The sequence below is a fragment of the Populus nigra genome, chromosome 3 (assembly GCF_951802175.1).
Source record: "Populus nigra chromosome 3, ddPopNigr1.1, whole genome shotgun sequence".
NCBI lineage: Eukaryota > Viridiplantae > Streptophyta > Magnoliopsida > Malpighiales > Salicaceae > Populus > Populus nigra.
This window is the reverse complement of record NC_084854.1, coordinates 22,355,966-22,371,549: the sequence shown is the minus strand read 5'-3', so window position 1 is coordinate 22,371,549 and position 15,584 is coordinate 22,355,966. Positions and strand designations below refer to the sequence as shown.

The 15,584-nt window shown below is 36.0% G+C and overlaps 2 protein-coding genes across 2 annotated transcripts; both read left to right on the top strand.

Annotated features, from left to right (window-relative positions):
* Positions 1-464: 464 nt before the first annotated feature.
* On the top strand, positions 465-7,515 carry LOC133689364 (probable sucrose-phosphate synthase 1). The gene is made up of 13 exons (XM_062109197.1): positions 465-845; positions 945-1,034; positions 1,727-1,968; positions 2,211-2,274; positions 2,398-3,096; positions 3,598-3,714; positions 3,811-3,942; positions 4,052-4,228; positions 5,032-5,085; positions 5,175-5,237; positions 5,349-6,278; positions 6,433-6,560; positions 6,863-7,515. The coding sequence occupies exons 1-13, from the start codon at positions 663-665 to the stop codon at positions 7,134-7,136; spliced, it is 3,153 nt and encodes a 1,050-aa protein (XP_061965181.1). The 5' UTR covers positions 465-662; the 3' UTR covers positions 7,137-7,515.
* A 2,848-nt stretch (positions 7,516-10,363) lies between these two features.
* Positions 10,364-12,790, top strand: LOC133688158 (heptahelical transmembrane protein 1-like). The gene is made up of 4 exons (XM_062107559.1): positions 10,364-10,852; positions 10,973-11,065; positions 11,688-11,745; positions 11,838-12,790. Exons 1-4 carry the CDS (start codon positions 10,596-10,598, stop codon positions 12,519-12,521), a joined length of 1,092 nt encoding a protein of 363 aa, XP_061963543.1. The 5' UTR covers positions 10,364-10,595; the 3' UTR covers positions 12,522-12,790.
* Positions 12,791-15,584: the final 2,794 nt, after the last annotated feature.

Genomic DNA, 15,584 nt, shown 5'->3' with positions numbered 1-15,584 from the left:
ACAAGAGAAATGGAGGAAACAAATCTCATCATTATATCATTTTAATTACAAACAATTCACTCAAAACTCATTTTTGATATATAAAAAATGGTTTAAATATAAATTATTTTATGAAAATACTTGTATATTTGTGTGTGTCTAAATTTAGTGTTATTGTTGGTTTACAGGTATTAATTTTTTTGGTGTATAACAAGAAATTATAGATATAAATTAAATTTTTATAAAAAAATATATTCCGAACAAGATGTGTATAGGTAATCTTTTTATAATTTTTGAGTATTCAATTCAATTCACATTAACAACTAATTACTGATGCAAACCGTCATGTAAGAAAAAAAAATGAAATTATTGTATTTCTTCTTCTTATTTTTTTTATGAGAATTCTTTCCTTTTTTGAAAAACCTGAAATAAATAAATAAATAAATAAATACCAAATTATTCCAAAGAGACGACAATTTACGGTTTTGAAGGCAGCAAAATCTCGTAGAGTCCAAAACAAAGAGGGAAGCCCTCTCCCTTGCCACCCTCATTTTCTCTTTAAGACGCTATCTTCCCGTTAATACTGTACTAATCCTACAAGTAAAACCACAAACAAACAGCTCTGCTGCTGCTGCTGGTGGTAGTGGTGCAGGTGGCGGTGTTGGTGGTCTCGTAACTAAAAAATGGCGGGGAATGATTGGATAAACAGCTATCTTGAAGCAATTCTTGATGTAGGTCCTGGCTTAGATGAAAAAAACGCGTCTCTTTTGCTTAGAGAGAGAGGCAGGTTTAGCCCAACTCGTTATTTTGTTGAAGAAGTTGTTTCTGGATTTGATGAGACCGATCTTCATCGCGCCTGGGTTCGAGTATGTTTGTATTAAGTGTACCCCTTTGTGTTTTTGTTGATTTTTTTGCGTGCATGAGTGTGATTTTGGCTGTGTTTTTCTGTCTACTGTTTGGTATAGGCTCAGGCGACGAGGAGTCCGCGAGAGAGGAATACGAGGTTGGAGAATATGTGTTGGAGGATCTGGAACTTGGCTCGGCAAAAGAAACAGGTTGATTTTTTTTCAGATCAATTTTGTGGCGCTTTTAGCTGTGCTCTTGATTTGATATTTGGTATTTGGTGATGTGTTTGCATTTATTTGAGAGTTGAGTGGAATTTTTTGATGTTGGAAAATGGTGAACTTGATTGGATGGATATTTTTGGAGGGAATGGGGGGGGTGGGGGGGTGGAGTTTGGTTACTTTTCTTACATGGGATTTAACCTTTCAATAGGTTGTTTGATCACAAATCAGTGTTAGTTAATGGGGTTTGATATTGTCGATTTGCAATCGCAACACACTGGGCACATGACCGTTTTGGAGAAGATGATCATATGGTAATTTGTATGTTCTCATTCCAAAATATTATTACTTGCGATGCGATTAGCTTTCAAGATCTGTTGAGATTTCGTTGAGATGTGTGAGCTTGTAGGTAATAAATTCTCTTGTTGATGCTTTGGATGTGCTGATATAGTTCAATTTTTCTTTTAATCTTTTTCCTTCCTTTTTTGGGGGTGAGCGGGTAATGTGTCTAAATGGAAAGTGTTTACCTTGTGGCTGTCTAGTTTTGCAAAGAATAACGTGTCACCTTTCGTTTTTTCTTTGGATTTTCTAAATCTCAGTGTACAAAGGAGATGCTGCATTCTCTGGCTCATGGTTCTTTTTATCTTGGGCTGAATGATTGACTATTGTATTTTCTTTTGTAGCTTGAGGGAGAGCTAGCCCAGAGAAATGCTAAACGTCGTCTTGAACGTGAAAGAGGCCGCAGAGAAGCAGTGGCTGATATGTCTGAAGACTTATCAGAGGGAGAGAAAGGTGATGCAGTTGGAGATTTATCGGCCCATGGTGATAGCATCAGGAACAGACTGTCTAGAATCAATTCTGTTGATGCAATGGAGGCTTGGGCTAATCAGCAGAAAGGGAAAAAACTATATATTGTATTAATAAGGCATGGACTGAACTTTAGTTCTCTAATAATTGAATGTGCTTGTGAAGAGGACTATAAGGCATTTAGTTGGTGCGGTATTGTTTATTATAACATAACGAATGGATTTTCACTTTTCTCATACTGCTGAAGAGAAATTAATAGGATATTATATATGTCCTGATTACGGCACTAGCATTTACCACATGATTTTGCTAGTGTGCATGTTGCTGATTTAATATTTTTAACAAGTAATATGCATGCAGCCTTCATGGTCTAATACGAGGAGAAAATATGGAGCTTGGGCGCGATTCTGATACTGGTGGTCAGGTAACATGAAGTTTTTTTTTTTGGAGTGGTCATATGTGGCTCTCACTCCCATTTTCTGGTCATAGTATAACTGCATAGCTGCAGGAATAGATAACCAATGATCTTGGATATTTTTTCTATCAGGTTAAATATGTAGTGGAACTTGCAAGGGCTTTGGGCTCCATGCCAGGAGTGTATCGAGTTGATTTGTTTACTAGACAAGTATCAGCCCCGGATGTAGATTGGAGTTATGGTGAACCCACAGAGATGTTGACTCTAAGAAACTCAGAAGATTTCTTGGATGAGATGGGGGAGAGCAGTGGTGCTTATATTGTCCGCATACCTTTCGGTCCGAAGGATAAATATGTTCCAAAGGAACTATTGTGGCCTCACATCCCTGAATTTGTAGATGGCGCACTTTGCCACATAATTCAGATGTCTAAAAGCCTAGGAGAACAAATTGGTGGGGGAAAGCCGGTCTGGCCTGTTGCCATCCATGGCCATTATGCTGATGCTGGCGATTCTGCTGCTCTTCTATCTGGTGCTTTAAATGTCCCCATGCTTTTTACTGGTCACTCACTTGGCCGGGATAAATTAGAGCAGCTACTTAAACAAGGCCGACTCTCAAGGGATGAGATCAACTCAACATACAAAATAATGCGTCGGATAGAGGCAGAGGAGTTATCACTTGATTCCTCAGAGATAGTCATAACCAGCACTAGGCAAGAAATAGAGCAGCAATGGCGCTTGTATGATGGTTTTGATCCAATACTGGAGCGTAAACTGCGAGCAAGAATCAAACGTAACGTGAGTTGTTATGGGAGGTTCATGCCCCGCATGGCTGTAAGTACCCTTTTTTCCCTGATTGGGGTTTGGTAACCTCATAAAAGCTCCTTGCTTCCAAATAGCAAATACACTATCAGAATCCAAGTAAGCTTGCTCTGCCTCAGATCTTGGTTAGTGAATCTCAGCTAGGTTAGGGTGGGTTTAATGGGATCCTTACTCCAGTTCATTAAATGCATGGTTGTATTAAATTACATCCTAAACAATGATGCCAGTGGCTGTATATGTCAATCTGGGATACTTGGAGTTTGATGTTTTGCCCATTAAACGGAATGCGCATGGAACTAAGTACAAGATGGTGAATAGTGCTTAGTTTCTAAATTTTTCCAAGGAACATGTGGTTGGGAATGACTGCAGGATGGCTATATTTCATAGACGTAGATTTCTAGCATGCACCCTATCTAGCTTTAATATTCATATTGCCTGTTTTTGTCTTATTCCCCAAGGCAAATTGCTTTCTAGTGAAGGAAACATATGTTAATAACTTGTGGTGCTCTGCAGATAATTCCTCCTGGAATGGAGTTTCATCACATTATTCCACAGGATGGTGATATGGATGGTGAAATAGAAGGAAATGAAGACCATCCTACTTCTCCTGATCCACCAATATGGGCAGAGGTTTCAGTTTTTTCTTATAGCCAATATGTTTAATCTTACCCTTTCCCCACTTTTAATTGGACAACTGATTTCAGTTCATTACTTGCTATGCTGCAGATCATGCGCTTCTTTACCAATCCTCGCAAACCTATGATACTTGCCCTTGCAAGACCAGATCCCAAAAAGAACATCACAACTTTGGTTGAAGCATTTGGAGAATGCCGACAATTGAGAGAGCTTGCTAACCTTGTATGTTAAGTTACCTAAATGTAAACCTGTTCTTGATTGCTGCACAATTGAGCTTGCTTTCTGTTGAGGTCATGCTATCTTTTTATTCGCCCTGCACTTCACTTTACAGACTCTAATTATGGGTAATCGAGATGGCATTGATGAAATGTCCAGCACAAATGCATCTGTCCTTCTTTCAGTGCTCAAGCTTATTGACAAGTATGATCTGTATGGGCAAGTTGCTTACCCTAAACATCACAAGCAGTCTGATGTTCCTGACATATATCGTCTAGCAGCAAAGACAAAGGTATGCCCTGTAGTTTACTGGATTAAACTAAAAAATGAATTGATCATCTGAGCTCAAGATAAGAAAAGTCATAAAATAGGTGATGTTTTTTGCTCCGTTATTTAGTACAGTGGTGCATTCAGCTTACTCTGACCTTTTCTTGTGTTTTCTTTTCTTTTTGGTTCTGTTTAGACCGCTTCTTGAGTGACCTGTATTCTGCATTTTACATTAATTTCTTAACTGAGACATCATTTACAAGAATAGAATAATTCTATGGTATTTTACATTAAATTTTGGTTAACAAAGCTTTTATGATGCTAGTCTAATTCTGTGTAAACTGTAAAGCGTATCAGGCATCTCACGAGTGTCCTATGTTCTGCAGTTTCTCATTTGTTTTTCAACTGCCGAGATTTAATTTAAAAAATACAATTATTTTATGGTGCTTGACATTACAAATAATTGGCAGAGGTCTCTCCTAAGCCTCTAATTGTTAGCTAGTTTAGTGCAATGTATAATTGATTAGCCATCCAATTATGACTAACAAAACTTCTATAATGCTTGTCTAATTCTCTGTAAAGCATTTCAAGCATATTAGTTTCATGTGTTTTCTAGGGGATACATGTGAGGTTGGGTATTATTATTCTGTTTGCTTGGTTTTTGGTTGCTGTATTTTGGTTAATTATCATCTGATGTAATTGCTGTTATATGTCATACTCCATCTGTATGACATAGATGGTTCCCTTTGGCCTTCAGTCTCTGTTTCCAAACACACAATCATAACTCAGTATTGTTAGATACCTAATTCTAGCTGGAACTTTGTGCAGGGAGTTTTCATCAATCCAGCTTTTATTGAGCCATTCGGACTTACTTTAATTGAGGTGCTCTTCTTGATTAGATGAATGGTTTTTCTTGATGATAATTTATTATTTGAGACCAATATAAACTGTTACTTTTTTCCACCGAGCAGGCAGCAGCTCATGGATTGCCCATTGTTGCCACAAAAAATGGAGGTCCAGTAGACATACACCGGGTATGCGTGCTCATCAATAAAAATATTGCCGAAGAGATATAACTTGTTTATGCATGTGAATGAGCATGTTGTGTATAAATGTTCCAGTTTTGATTGTTGATCTTTCCTCAGGTACTTGACAACGGTCTTCTTGTTGATCCTCATGATCAGCAATCCATTGCTGGTGCTCTTCTAAAGCTTGTTGCCGAGAAGCACCTTTGGGCAAAATGCCGTCAGAATGGGTTGAAGAACATTCACTTGTTTTCGTGGCCAGAGCATTGCAAGACTTACCTATCCAGAATAGCCAGTTGCAAATCAAGGCATCCACAGTGGCAAAAAAGTGATGATGGAGCTGATACTTCCGATACAGATTCTCCTGGTGATTCCTTGAGAGATATACAGGATTTATCTTTGAACTTAAAGTTCTCATTAGATGGGGAAAAGACTGGAGGTAGTGGAAATGATAATCTTCTAGATTCTGAAGGAAATGCTACTGATAAGAAGAGTAAAATAGAGAATGCTGTATTGTCATGGTCCAAGGGTGTAGTAAAGGACACACGAAAGGCTGTTGACCAAAACAGCAGTTCTGGTAAATTTCCATCATTGAGGAGGAGGAAACAAATCTTTGTCATTGCAGTGGACTTTGATACAATCTTCAGTCTTGCTGAAGCCACCAGAAAGATTTTTGAGGCTGTTGAAAAGGAAAGGACCGAAGGTTCAATAGGGTTTATATTGTCAACGTCCTTGACCATATCTGAGATACGCTCCTTTCTGGCTTCAGGGGGATTTAGCCCCAGTGATTTTGATGCTTTCATTTGCAATAGTGGTAGTGACCTCTACTATTCAACTCCCAACCCGGAGGATGGTCCCTTTGTCGTAGACTTTTATTATCACTCGCACATTGAATATCGTTGGGGTGGAGAAGGGCTGAGGAAGACTCTGGTTCGCTGGGCATCTTCAGTTTCTGATAAGAAGGCTGAGAACGAGGAACGGATTGTAACTGCAGCGGAACAACTTTCAACTGACTATTGTTATGCTTTTACAGTGAAAAAGCCAGGATTGGTACTTCTCTTCTCTCAAGTGACTTCTTGATTTTTCTTTTGAAATTAAGGGTTAGTTTAGATGTGGTTTATAGGTGCCTGAATTATTTTTAAATTAAGATTTGCAGTGCAATGGGATGCGAATGCATTGTGAGTTACATCCATGTCTTTTGCAGGTTCCGCCTGTTAAGGAGCTTCAGAAGGAGCTGAGAATTCAGGCTCTCCGTTGCCATGCTATTTATTGCCAAAACGGGACCAGGTTAAATGTAATTCCAGTATTGGCTTCCCGCTCCCAAGCCCTCAGGTAGGGTTTTTCATTAATATATGTTTTCCATGATATTGCAATTGAAGTTATAAATGAAATTGCATATAGCAAATTGGATAGTAAAGGAACCTTAGGCACGGACAAAGCAGTGTGGCCAAAATTTGGGACCTGGCATTGAAAATTTATATAACCAATTTTATTCTTATTCCCATACACTATAATGCGTTTGAGGTTTTCTTTCATTCTTTGTTGGCATGGCTGATTGAACTCAGAACACAAATATTCTGTTCGTTTCCCTGTTATGCTAATTTATGAAATTTTGACTCAAAACTACATTTCAGGTATCTCTATGTTCGATGGGGCGTGGAATTGGCAAATATGGTTGTTTTTGCTGGAGAATGTGGAGACACAGATTATGAAGGATTGCTGGGTGGGCTGCACAAAAGTGTAGTTTTGAAAGGAGTCTGTAGCAGTGCAAGTAACCAACTCCATGCCAATCGAAGCTACCCTCTCACAGATGTGATGCCATCAGAGAGCCCTAATATTGTTCAAGCACCTGAAGAAAGCTCTGATATCAGGAGTTCCTTGGAACAATTAGGATGTCTCAAGGGCTAAAGTGTCATTCTCCTTCGTTCAATATTGTTCAACAGCTTCTGTTGACCATGATGCGCCTATCATAACAGTCTCTGCCTGCTTGTCTCATGGCAAGCGCCTCATAAGCATTCTCATGATCTTGAATGCTTTAGAAGCTTGTTTGTGGGTCTTTATCGTGACGCCTCAAAACCAGTTTGGTCCTTTCTTTTCCCATTTTGTTTATTCTATTGTAAATTCAAACCTTTACCGATCCTACTGCATCCAGAGTCTCAATAAAAGGACACAGAGTTGCATGTATATTTGGCTTGGTCTCCACAAGAGCCAGTGAATGCGAATGTTATCTTAAAGCTGTTAACACACACATTCTGTTCTGTTAAATGAAAGTAGTGAGTTCCTCTTTGCTTCTTTGCCCTTTACAAGAAATGCAGTCTTAAACGGTACAATTGCCGAAAACTGTGTCCCGTTTTTTCTTCTTTCAGTTTTTCCAGTTGATGGTGGAAGGACCTTTTGTTGAAGGAGGAAAGGTTGGATGACACTTCTGGCATTGGAACATTAGCTAAGAATTGGAAAGCAAGACAACTCATAATGAATATAGAAAGAGAGAGATTACTGTCACTGGTGTATTAATTAATAGGTTTATTTAAGTATACATAAAGATGGGGCAGGGGTCCTCTGTTTTGTGTATTAGTCGGTACATTTGCCAGTATTAAACTGTAGATTTTGCCAGGAGTATGCACATGCATGGTCAAATCTGAAGGGAGGCTGGAATATCTCACCATTAGTCTATTATATGCTGCAAGATACTGACAAAAAGGGTGTTCGAGCCTGCACAGGGTATTTGGAATTTGATTGTTTCTCTAACATGGATGGACAGGCAAGCTCATCTTGATAGATTCCTTGCTTTTAAGAAAGGGCAGAAGTGCACGACGTGCCAAAAGTTTTCAATTCCGAATGTGGAGTTCATTCACAATTTTGGATGTATAGTTCTGATTTTTTTTTAAAATAATAGTAAGATTATGTCTCGTTTGGTTACTGGAAAGTAGTTAGTAGTTTTTTTTTTAGAAAATGAATTTCAAAAAAATAAATTCTAGAAAAGTGAATTATTTTTCAATGTTTGGTAATGTAATGAAAAATAAATTAGAAAACACTTTCCAGTGTTTGGTTTTATCATGGAAAATGAGCTGGAAAATAACTTATTAATGTTTTATTTTTTTTTAAATTTATTAAAATAATAAGAAACAAATCTTACAAATTAAAATGTTGAATGAGAATGAAATTGAAAAAAAATATAATTTCATAAATTATCTCAAAAAAAATAAATAATAATCAAAATAATAGAGATCAAATCTAACAAATAAAAAAAATTGAAAGATGAAGAAATTAAAATAATAATAATTACCATTTGATAAATTATTTCAAATAAAATAAGTAACAATTAAAAGAATGAAGACTAAATTTAATAGATAAAAAATTTCAATTAAAAAATAATAAGGAAAAAGCAAATAACAATTATAAAAATAAGAACCAAAGTTACTATAAAAATTAAATTTAAGGGATGAAATTGAAAAAAAAAATTCAAAACAAAATATATATAGCAATCAAAAGTTTAAAGATCAAATTTGATATAATCAGCAAATAATATGACATTTCTAAATTTTTCACAACTTTCAGAAAGTGTTTTCCGTTCAAAATAAAAGGAAAACACTTTCTTGAAAACCAATCCAAATTTTTCTTTGACTGGAAAATATTTTTGGTTAACCAACTTTTCTAATGACAAACAAACATAAGAAAGTTTGGAAAGTGATTTCCCGAAAATCACTTTCCAAAAAACAAACACACTCTAGAATCTAAAAGGGTTTTGAGAGTCGTAATGATTCTTTTTAAAAGTATTTTTTATTTAAAAATATATTAAAATAATATTGTTTTTTAATATCAGCACATCAAAATAATTTAAAATTATAAATTTTTTTTCAAAATTTTCGTAACTTTTTTGAAACAAAATATCAAATAGGTGCTTAGACGGAAGGAAGAAATATTTGATGGGCATGAGTCACTCAATAAACTCACACGAAAGAGGTGGATTATAATCAATCTAACTAATAACCAACACGTCTTTAAAGTCTCAATTCCATTTCCCATCAGACTTAGTTGGCGCCCCAACCAAGCATATGATTTAATGTGGGACAATCAAAGGAGAATGATCATCTCCCATTCAAGTTTAAACAAGAAAGATGAAGATACCTTGTAATTCGAATCTAATCAGTTTATCTAAGAATCAAGCTAGACCATGTTTAACCAACAAAAACCAGACAGACAAACAAACAAACATACATGGCCATGATGATGTTTTCTTCCTAATGTGTTCCTTAACTTCAACGAGGGAGCAAAACTATGTTTCTACTTGTAGATTACCACATTGTTTGTGTTCATCTCAAATAGCCTTGAGGAGGAAGGCAGGCAGATTCGCAAATCTTTATTTAACTTTGAGTGGGGCTAAAGATGCATGGTTCGTAAAAATGATGAAACTTGGGGTGCCTCGACAAACCAGGGATTTGTCTAGCTCGACAAGCCAACATTAGCGCAAGAAAATTATTGTTTTGTGGTCAGGTTTTGGAGTGCCTTCAGGGCAATGAGTTACTATTACTAGTAATAAATGAATAAATACACAAGAATTGGTTCGAGTGGTGGGCTAACTATCTCCGCCGCTGAGATGGGTTGCCTAATTAATGCTGTCTAGCTATTTCTAATTTAATATTTTAAAAAACAATTAATTTTTTTTATAAAAAATAAGTTGAATGGTAGCTTCAAACAACATAGAGTGCTTTCCCTCCTCCCAAAATCAAACCAACACGACAAAACCCTTTCCCAACCAAAAGTAAAGATAGACTGGGAATTAATTGAAGGACCTACAAATTTAAAAACAACAGAATTCTTGCCATAAACAATGTGAAAGCAAGCAGAGTACTAGCTAGAGATCCATCATTAAAATAAATATAAAGTGATTCTAGCAACTACCCTTTTTTTCTTTTTTTTTTGTTTTGATAATGAAATATATACCTCATTAATTACAAAAAAAATCAACAAAAAGAAATAATCTTGATATTTAAAAAACTGATACGAAAATAATAATAAAAATAAAAATGGAAAACATGAGGACGGTGACTGTTTCTCACACGGAAACTTTTACACACAAATTTATTGGTGACCTAACAACGTTCGCTATTTATTATTGAATGGTGAACTGCATTGCATGCAACTCTCTCTCGCACCGAACTAACAAGAGAGAGAGAGAGCATGTCCCTATAATTAAATGGTGCAGTTGGCTGGTGCATAGGTGTGCTGTGTCCTCCAAATAACTGAGCACAAACAGAGACAGAAAGAAGGCCAAAGACAAGCCTTTCTATATTCTTACCAAACAAGCTCAAATATCCTGACGAGAAATTAACGACTGTATTTGTAATTACGTTCAAGATTCACTCTATGGCTGCTCTAACGGCTGTGAAGAGGAAAGGGAAGAAAAATACGGATCAAGCCCAGAAGAAACAAGGGAAGATCACGAAAGATGAGATCAGCCAAGGAAAAGCTACTAAACGGTGTGATTTAGTCTCGTTTTGGGAGCTGCCAGAGTACTTGAAGGATAATGAGTTCATCTTGAGTTACTACAGAGCAGATTGGCCTCTCAAAGAAGCTCTCTTTAGCATTTTTCGTTGGCATAATGAAACCCTCAATGTTTGGACGTAAGTAATTAATCTCTCTTTTAGTTTTGAGATGGAAATTTAGTGCTTGATTTTTGAGTTAGTTAATTAATAATTACTCTTCTTTTTAATGGATTTTTGGGTTTCAATTACATTTTGCAGGCATCTTCTTGGTTTCTTGTTGTTTGTGGGGTTGACTATGGCGAATTTAATGCAAGTGCCTCAGGTTGCGGATCTACTTGGCTTGTTAACCAGGTAATTTGTTGTGTAAATCTTAACTCTTTTTTTTTCCCTTTTTTTTCCAGTATGAAAAAAGTATACCGATTACTACTAATTACAGAGAAAAATCCTATAATATTACATGGACTCTCCATTCTTCTTGTAATTCAGAAGCTTAAGATGGGATTTGAAGAAATTTTGTAGCTTCAGTTTGATTTTCTTTTCTATGATTTTTCTCTCCCTTTTCTTACAGCAACTACAAATTTCTTTGAGACCTTCACAATTGGCTGCCTGTTCTTATCAGATTCACTAACCCTTAAATTAAGCAGCTAATTGGAAAATTAACCAAAGAGGAAAAATAAATAGAGGGGGGGATGGAAAATTGAAAAAAAAAAAAGGGATTTTGTTTTCTTGGGGGATGATCAGGTAGAAGATTATTTAGGAGAGGGAGGAAATTATGCTTTAAGATTAATATTAGTGAATAAGTTTGTGTGGGTTCTTTTTTGAAGAAAATCACTTACGTTAAGTATTGCCAAATTTTCATGTCAAGAAATTAAGAAATATTACTGTCCAAGTAAAATGCTGGAAATGTTCCTCAATGTTCTTTAACAAATTATGGTGATAATTGAAATTGCTAAGCCTCGCAATATTTTTACAGGTCAATTCTTACTAGTGCACAAAGAAATGTTTCTTATAATTCAAAGGATTTCTATTTGGTAAGTTGCCTCATATTAGATAAGAAACGCATTCCTCCCTTCTCCAGTTGTGAATTGATTTCTCATATTATCTAACACCAAAAGTGTTTCAGGGGACAACACAACTGCTAGATTTGGAGCACATATCACCCGTGGAAATGGATGTTTTGTCGGCAACCCGGTGGCCATTCTATGTATTCCTAGGTGGTTCTATGTTCTGCCTCCTCTCAAGTACCATTTGTCACCTCTTTTGTTGCCATTCACACCATTTGAACATTCTCTTGTTGCGAATGGACTATGTTGGCATCGCCACAATGATCATCACCTCATTTTTCCCTCCAATCTATTATATCTTCCAATGTGAACCACACTGGCAATTTATCTACCTTGGTGGTGTCACTGCACTGGGAATGTTCACTATAGTAACACTACTTTCTCCATCACTATCGACTGGAAAGTTTCGTTCTTTTCGAGCCTTCCTCTTCTCTTCCATGGCACTCTTTGGCCTTATCCCAGCAGCCCACGCAATATTTGTCAACTGGAGCAACCCTAAGCGCGACACCATTTTGGCTTATGAGTCTGCCATGGCTATATTTTACTTGACTGGAACCGGGTTTTACGTCAGCAGGTTTCCAGAGAGATTGAAGCCTGGATGGTTCGACCTAACAGGACACAGCCATCAAGTTTTTCATGTTTTTGTGGTATTAGGAGCTTTGGCTCATTATGGTGCCACACTTTCATTCTTGGAGTATCGCAGTCATGTTGGATGTGGAGCAAATCTACAACATGTACTATAGAAATTCATCAATATGTTTTATTGTGAAGTTTGTTTGTGTTTGATTCATTTAGGTGGGAAATATATTCATTTGTTAGAATTCTCACTTAAACTGGAATAGTAGTGTCTATAATGTTGTATACTTGTGCTAGTGTGACAATCATTTTAGCAGATGGGCTATTGCCTATATGATTCAAAAGAAAACAATCTGGAGTTCATAATGCATGGGAAAATGAATCAAGATTAACTTGTAATTGTAATTTTCTCTGATCAATCCAATCTATTGAGCAACTCTACCTGTCATCTCCTTGCAGACAAAGTTTAGCTTTGTGAAATCCAAAATTTCTGCCCTTAGTTTGGACATTTGACATGGTGCATGTATTATCCAAGGCTCGTTTTGGTTCCAAATTCCAGAAATTCAAAGGGATCCTTCCTTCAAGCGGCTCTTTGTTTATTACAATCTAACTGGCCTTCTGGATTATAGTGTAGTCAAATTCCTTCCATTACTGCACATACTTGCATTAAAGTTAGGTACCTCCAATACATTTGCACCAAAATGATAATGTTTCAGAAGAGATTAATGTAGATAGAACAATTAAATTATTCAATCAAGGTTAACTGGGTACATTCCCAGTAACTAATGGGTCATGGTCTTAATTTTTACTATACTTAAATGCCATAATTTAATAGAAGGATCAATAAGACTTCTACAGATTTTTCTACTGCTTTGCCTTCTTCCATTCGCCAGCCATGATCTTTTCCACTACAATTATAAAGTTTCTATATATATAAAAAAACTAGATAGCAGATATAGCTTATGTTTTTCTATCTTTCTAATCTTTGTGATAAAGAAAAGTGAAAGACAGAGAATTTAAGTTAATCAGTAAGCCATGGCGGCCTTTAACTTTGAGAAATTATGCTTATTGCTTGCAGTTTTTCTTTTTCTCCTCTTTCTCTTTCCCTTAAGTAGTCAGCACCATATCACCCTATATCACCCTACTCTTCTCTTCTTTCAATCCCATAAAAGCCAACGGCTCCACATCACCACCAGCATCTCCAGTGCTGCATGGATTTGCTTCATCATCCATTAATACAAGTAATGAAAATGAGGCGAAGAGTCAGAAGGTGAGCCATACTGTTGAAAGTTCTTATAGCTTCTCGTGCGTATTAGTTTTCAAACTTGCTGGTTTCTTTGGGGATGATAATTTTTTCTTGAAAGATTTCCTCACATTTTCTATGAATAGAAAAGGAGTGGCTTGGAGAGAGTGGAGGGGGGTTTAGCTAAGGCTCCACACAGCTGTTCAAGAAGCTATTCGTTCAAAGAACTACTCTTCACAGAAGAAAGAGACCTTCATCACCAAAGGATCACATATCGGAGCCCCTGTGCTTTTCATCAGTTAAGTCTCCAGGGAAACTTCAAATTTTATTTCAAATGTTTGGCATTGAGCTCTTAAAATATTTCTTGACATAGTAATGGCGCCACAATCATAGTGAATGCTTGCAATGCCAACACAAAGCAGTGGATCAGAGTCATTTTTTTCATCTTTTGGTCTTATGAGAGGGCTTATGGATCTCGGTTTACAGTCTTACAGAGAAAGGGGCAGTCCCTTGCCATCCTTAAATTTCAATACCATCTCTTTTAAGGTTTAAACATGAAACCTCCAAGTAGAAATTTCAAGTCTTTAAGTTGAGGACTTCGAGTTGTGTTGTTTATTAAAGATTAATACAATACCAATTCATTAATTCTCTCCTCCTTTTTCATAAATTAAAGTTAAATTTCGTAGAAAATAATCTTCCTATACATCTTTTTATCATAATATAACCGGACTAAATATGGCAAAAATGTACAGATATATCTCCGAGTCTCTTAAATATATATATAAAAAAAAGAATATTAAAAGGGAAAAAAAAAGCAGGGACAATGACCAGCTCCTGCCTGTCGGTATGTTAATTTCTATGGCACATTCCTTCGAGCTTTAACAATGTCATGCTCTCATTTCAGGCACCGGACGTCTCAATAGCCAAATTCTATGCTCTTCAAGAGATATGCCTATGCGAAAGACTTATATACCCTTCAAAGGCCTTGGTCCAGTCCATCTAGGGCAGGCTCCTAACAGCCGCCCTATTCTAGCCTTCTTTGAAGGCCGGGCTCGTGGGTATCTCGGGGAAGTCGTATTCAAGCACTTGAAGGACCAATTAGATAAGGAAGTTCAAGTCCATGAGCGCCTTCCAGAGCGTCAAAATTACACAAAAATAATGGGTCAAAGAATGTGCCTTGGTGGATAATAGCTACGTGACTTATGCTTCGCATTGGGTAGAATATTTTTTTTCCAGCAAAAAAATAAATATATAGGCTTTTTTATTGTTTTTTTATATAAAAAATTTCCTAATCATAAATTAAAATGCTCATATATGTATATAATTAAATAAATTGATATTTGATCTCACAAAGAATTAAATGCAAAAGAAAAGTGAAAAAATCATGAAGATGAATTTCCAAAAAATCAAATGATAAATGATGAAATTAAAAAAAATCTGAAAAAAAACCAAATTCAACTCGTGTGAACATTTGAAACTCGTGATCATGGTCATGAGATGAGGATTGATTACATATAAGGTAAAAAAAAAAAACAACAACAAAAATCTCAATAAAAAAATACCAAGGATTGAAACTGAAAAAAATAAATGAAAAAAACAAAGAAAAAAAAGATCTAAATCAACTTGGATAACTCACTAAACCTATGACCATGGGCATATGATTGGGCTAGCTAGCCTACAAATGGAAAGTAAAAACAAAATGAAGAGCAATTCAAAAAAAAAAAAAATATTGAAATATGAAATTGAAAATAAATAAATTTTATAAAAGGATCTAAAAAAATAAAGTTAACCCGTGTTAATCTTTAAAACTAATGATTCTAGACATGAGGTTAGGATTAACGCCAGGGAAAATATTAGGAATGACTTGGTGTTTGTGCTCAACATGCTTATTTTGTTAAGAGATGCTTAGACATAAACGATGAAAAAAATGTTATATTAGCTAAGAAAGTTAATAACTCTTGAATTTGTGTATTCAACAGTATTGTCA